This window comes from Sapajus apella, unplaced genomic scaffold (assembly GCF_009761245.1).
Source record: "Sapajus apella isolate SASKATOON/1434 unplaced genomic scaffold, GSC_monkey_1.0 scaffold11, whole genome shotgun sequence".
NCBI lineage: Eukaryota > Metazoa > Chordata > Mammalia > Primates > Cebidae > Sapajus > Sapajus apella.
Genome location: NW_022436951.1, coordinates 35,741,273 through 35,747,272, shown reverse-complemented (window position 1 = coordinate 35,747,272; position 6,000 = coordinate 35,741,273). Strand labels below are relative to the sequence as shown.

Sequence of the window (6,000 nt, the reverse complement as noted above, 5' to 3'; positions counted from 1 at the left end):
GCCCGCCGCGTCGCCCCCGCCACCCACCCCCGGCCCCGCCGCGCCCGCCGCGCTGCCCCCCGCGCTGCTGACGGCGCTGGGGCCCCCGGCCGAGGGCGCGCGGCGCCTGCACAAGTCTCCGTCGCTGTCGTCCTCGTCGTCGTCCTCGTCCAACGCGGAGTCGGGCACCGAGAGCCCCGGCTGCTCCTCGTCGTCCTCCAGTAGCGCCTCGCTGGGCCGGCCGGGCGGCGGCCGCGGCGGCGCCTTCTTCAACTTCGCCGACGGCGCGCCCAGTGCCCCCGGCACGGCGAACGGGCACCCCGGGCCTCGCGGCCCCACGCCCGCCGGCTCCCCGCCGCAGCACCAGTTCCACCCGGGCCGCCGGAAACGCGAGAACAAGGCCAGTACCTACGGCCTCAACTACCTGCTGTCGGGCAGCCGCGCGGCCGCGCTCAGCGGAGGGGGCGGCCCCGGGGCCCAGGCGCCGCGGCCCGGGACCCCGTGGAAGAGCCGCGCGTACAGCCCGGGCATCCAGGGGTGAGTGCGCGGGGCGGCCAAGGGGGCCGGGGGCGGGGGCCGTGGTCCTGTCCGGAGCTCCCGGTGCAAACACCCGCCCCGGGCTCCCGGGCTCCGTTTGGAGGATAGATGTTGAAGGCCAAGGCCCTCCTCTGCACCGAAAGTTTTTTTTTTTAATTTTTAAATATCAAACTCCTTTATAATGGAGTGACTTGCCCAGATTCTACAAGTAACAGTGCAAGAAAGGGGTGCTGAATAGAGGACCTGCAGTTATTTGCTTTTTCTATTGACGCTGGAAAGGGAAATCGACTCTCTCCCCCTCCACCCCACCTCTGGGCAAGTGGGGAACTCCTTGTCAAAGTGGGGCACAGATAAGCGTGGACTTTCATGTAAGTTGCAGAATAATTTAGCGTTGCCAGGAACTCAGATCACATTGAAAGTAAATATTAACTTTTTTTTAAATTTTTTTTTAGATATTTCCTTTAAAAGATAACTGAGTTTTTGGTAGTGGTACGATTTAACCATCAGTAAACTTAGAAGAGATTTTCTTTTTTGGGGGGGGCGGTTTGTATGGTTTAATTTAATGCTGCAATGAACATAAAAAGCATCATTTATAGTTTATAAAAATTGGCTTTATTCAAAAAAAATAAAAACAGATTTGTCATACATGCTGATTCTTTGGAAGATGCTGTTTTTATTTTAAATATTTCCACATCGCCTGGAGGGAATTAGAGGTTCTACTTAAATTTAGTGCACCTGCAGGCGGCAAGGAAACGAAAGGTGGTGTGTGGGGTTGGAATTGTCCCAGGTGAGGCTGCTCCGGTGTGATGCATTTACGCAGCCCCCTTGCAATTTTGGGCTTTTCTGAGCGTCTGAAAATAGTTTACATGTAGGTTGTGTGTCAGTATTTTAAGACTTAAATGATCAGTTTTCCTTACACATTTTTTTTTTTTTTTTTGCCAATTTAAAAAACAAAGATTTGCCCGGGTATGAGGGTTACGTGCATTAGAGTCCTACAAATACCCACAATTGCTAGGCGTTGGAGTTCCTTCTTATAGTACACTTTTTCTTATAATCCTGTTTCTGTATGTTGGCTTAAGTTGATACTTGTTTAAAGCGTGTGATACACTGTAATAGGTGCATGTTCTGTAACTTACTTCACCTGGCTTGGGCTCCAAGTGTTACTTTCTAAATTCCCCGAAGCCTAAACATGCACTGCAGACCCTGGTGGGGGTGCAGCCTCCTCTCCTCTCTCCCTCCGGTTCTTTCTTGTGGAACTTTCTGAGAGCAGGTGGTTGGGAGCAGTTTTTTCTTGATGTATAGCAGTGCATACCTAAGGACTCGCTTGGGTGGACGTTTACATTTACAGCCTGTTATACAGCCTGTTATGTAACTGGGGTAGACTGTGTGTCTCTTGGCGCTAGAAAGAATAGGAAGACTCATGGTCTCTGTCAGTCTTGGGTTGTACCTCTGCGCTTGGAGAGCAGTAGTGCATCAGGCCCCATGCACCTCACTTGGGGTCCCCAAGATCCTCCTGGTAACTCTAGTTAGCCTCAGTAGGTAGTGTTGCTTTTGTTAGTGAATGAGCCCACTGGGCCAGGTGCTGTGCTAGGATCTGGGGATTTTCTGGGGTAGGGACAGCATGGTAGACACCATCTCGTAATCTTGACCCACCCTGAAACTTGCCCACAAGGCCCCCTGCCTAGTGCACAAGATGCTGCTCGGTTGTGCAGTCTCCTCTCACCTTCTTCATCCCCCACGTCCAGTCACTCATCCGATGCTGTGTTTGGCCCTTTGAATCTCTTCACACCTTATTCGCCACCCTCAGGCAGGCTCTTGCCACCTCTGTGGAGATTGCTAAAGCAGCCAGAGGTACCTTTGATGCACTTTGGCCCTGCCTGGGTCCTTTCTCATCACTGCCAATGGGGTGATCTTCTCTACCAGTAGGTCTGGTCAGGTTCCCCTTCACCCTGTAATGGCACCTCCCCCATCTCCAATCCCCCACATTAAAGACTAAAGCCTAAAACTCAGCGACACCTCCAGGGCTCTGCTGCTCTGATGGCCCTGGGTCCTGGCCCCTGGCCCCTGGCCCCAGCCCTTGTCCGCCTAGTAGAACCTAGCTGTAAGGCAGTATGGTGTAGGGCATAAGAGAGCGCTCTGAAGTCTGCCATGAGCTCTGGTTTCATACTGCAGTCATGCTCTTTGAACCTTCCTTTTCCCCTTTGCCGGAGATCTCTCCTTGCCTGTCTGGGTGGTGTGTACCATGCTTCCAGTATGGCCCTGGGTGCATCCACTTCCTGCCACCTCTGCCCATAGGGGCCTGTGAGGATCACCTGCTATGTGCTTAGAAGGGCAGGGTGATCTCTGCTTGGTCAGCTACTCAGCTGCTCTTTCAGAAGGAACAGGAAGTAGTAAACCTGAGCAGTGGTGGAGTGGGACTTGTGATTAGAGGAAGCAAGGTCCCCCGGTGATCATTTCCACATGGCCCGTTGGTCCTATATGAACTAATCTTTTGGTATCAAGAAGTAGTTCTGTCTGGAACTTGCTTCTGGCCACCAGCTTACCCAGAGTGTTGGGAAAGGCCACCAAAAAGTCTTTCAGTTGGGGCTTAGAGAAAGAAATAACTGCGTTAAAGACACACCTGGCGTGGCCAATAGTAAAGGACCTTGTTGCTGTGAAGCTGCTTGGGGTTGTGGCACAATCCCAGTACGTGCACTTCTGGAAATGCAGTGTGCAGTCCTCAGGGGAGGGTGAGCCTGGTGTGGCACATCGGCTGAACCCAGTTGGGTCTTTGCCTGGTAGCCCATGTGGCAACCCGCACTATTTGTCCTTTTCTGGGGAGGAGTTTTCTGCCCTTGGAAACTTTGCCTGGCAGCTTGGTCTTGTGAGACTGCCAGTCTGCTTTCTGCCTCAAGTAGGATGAAGAAAAAGCAGGTGAAAGAGGACAGGGATTGGTGCAAGAACCTTCAGAGGAGAGGAGGTGAAACACCAGTTTTGGCTCTGGTCTTACTACATTGTTTGATTGAAATCCCAAACCTTTGTTTTGGGAATGGTGTATTTAGTGTGAGCCATGCTGTTGACCTGGGCTTTTGACCTACAGATGTGGGCAGGTGTGTGGACAGGCCCTGGGTCCTTTCCATCCCAGCCTCTGAGTGCTGTCACTGGCATGTGCTCTCATCTCCTGACCCAGCAGTGCTTTGGGCTATTGTTATTTTGCCATGGTTCTTCTAGCAGCTTTGGAAACCTTCAGGTTAAAAGTCCTGATGAAGTGACAGTGGGAGCATGGCCCTCAGATATTGGCCACGACCTTACTAGTGTGTTACAGAGACCCAGAAATAGTGTAATTGAATGAAGACACGTGCAGGTGTCCCGGGCCCTGAACAGCTTCTATTCAGAGTTTGGCCTTTCGAAGGCTGTGCCATCTCAGGTGTGCCTGCATTGTGCAGCAGGTGTATACAGCTTCGTCTCTGCAGGTTTCTTGATGTTATCTAATCTCACTTTTTAATATCTTCCATTAACTCAAAGGAAATTCTCTTCTTAATTTGAAATCTGAGAGAGACCGACAACTGTCACCATAGGGATGTGGTCAGCCGTGCCCCAGGGGCCCCTGGTGACAGTCATTTCCAACTTGGGGCATGTTTGTTTTCAATACTTTCCTGAAGGCATCAGAGCTTGGAGGCGCAACCAAGATCCCACTCTTCTTCTAGCCTGACTTCACTGACATAAAGCAGAGCAAGTGTGACCTGCCCGAAACATCCTTGTGACGCTGGGTAGGACCTGCTACGGAGCATGGGGGTGGGCATCACTCTAGGAGCCTTTCCCTCCCATAGCTTCCTGTGCGTGTCCGGGACGCATGGGAGAGATTCTCGCAAAACCTGCCTCCAAGGGCAGCGGTGACATGTGTGGGCCTTGCTTTCTGGATTTCACTCTCAAGAGTCCCAGAGGTATAAGCTTGTGGAGAGAAGCATGGACAATCACACTAAGCAGCTGATACTTGATCCTGTATTGTTGGGGGAAGAGTTAATTTCATAAATGAACTCTTCCAACACTCCTCTCACTTAGTAATAACATCGCCTGTTCCTGCCTGTTGTTCCATGGCCAAGCTCCACAAGGTGAAATTGAAAATCGAGTGCAAGACGCTGGCTTGCTGGGGTTGAGGAAAGTTGTGCTGGAGAACTGCTTGCACTGCATGTTTGGCCACTGATGGACGAGGACTGGCCAGGTCAGGACAGCTGACACTTGGAGAAGGGCTGCCCAGGAAGGCACAACAGACTCTTTGGAAAAGGAGGGTCGGAGGATTAAACTGGCTGGGAATCAGAGGTCTGCAGTCCTTTCACAAAAAAAAAAAAAGCTTAATGCTCGTGCTGTGGAAGTCAGAGTGAAGTGGGTTCTGTCTTGCTGCTGTGAGCGTTTGATGGAACAACATAGTTTGCTTTTTCTCAGGAATAATTAATAACGCATGTTTGTGATGTAATTTTTAAAGTAATTTTAAGTAAATATTTTAAAGTAAAAAGTTCTAAGATTTGTGTCTAAAGGTAAAGTCTCAAACTTTCCTTGGTCACTATTTAACATGCAGTTTTAATCTTCATTTTAAAGGGATTCATGTAAGCATCCTGTGGGAGAAGAGTTAGTAGTTATCCTTGGAAAATAAGAATTTTTATGCCTCGATTAGTTCATAGGGTTTAGGATCTGATTTTGTAGTTGTGGAGTAAAAAAGGTTGTTGTTTAAGAAAAAAGCCTTGATATTCAAATTTAGAAACTTGATTTTTGAGGATTCAACCAGAATTTGGACTAAAGCCAGAGGGGGTAGCAGAGTCAGACCACCCAGACTCGAAGAAGATTGAAGAAGCCACAGTGTTGCTGTGGAGAGGCCCTTTCTAGGTGTGGCTGGCTTCTCAACTGTGTCTCTTCTCTGCAGTGAATTGGATGGCAAGCCTCGCCCTCTCTGAAAGCTGCCACTGTGAACCTGCCTTGGGAGCCAGGCAGCTCAGGGAGGGCAGGCAGGTGGTCTTGGTCAGTGCTGACCGGGGTCCAAGACCCCTGACCTGGTGTAACTATATGCCCGAGTGAGGTGGTCAGGATGCCTTTTCTCTCAACACCAGGGATATACGCTAATACAACGTCCCATTTTTGAGATTTCTGTGTTGTAGTAGTTCTCTGTTGCTGTGTAGCAAATTAGCATAAACTCAGAGGCTTAGAAGAACACTCATTTATGGTCTTGCGGGTTGTGTGTGTCAGATGAGGGATGGCGGGTCTGGGTTCTCTGCTCAGGCTTTTGCAAGACTAAAGTCAAGGTGTTGGCCAGCTGTGTTCTCACCTGGTGCTCGGGTCTTCTTACCTCCTCTTACCAGCGCATTCCTGTTATTGTCGGAATTCAGTTCATTGCAGGACCGAAGTCCTTAATTGCTTACTAGCTGGCAGCAGGGGAAGTGGGTAGGGCCCTCTCAGCTTCTTAAGGCCACCTGCATTCCATCTGCAAACCAGGAAGGTACTTTCAGTCTCCCT

General features: G+C 50.5%; 1 protein-coding gene across 1 annotated transcript in view; it reads left to right on the top strand.

Moving 5' to 3' along the window:
* The window catches only part of TENT4A (terminal nucleotidyltransferase 4A), a 43,435-nt gene that overhangs the window by 1,180 nt on the left and 36,255 nt on the right, over window positions 1-6,000 (top strand). The window contains exon 3 of the mRNA XM_032278838.1: window positions 3-516. Within this exon, the coding sequence (XP_032134729.1) occupies window positions 3-516 (514 nt within the window). The remainder of the gene's footprint in view (window positions 1-2; window positions 517-6,000) is intronic.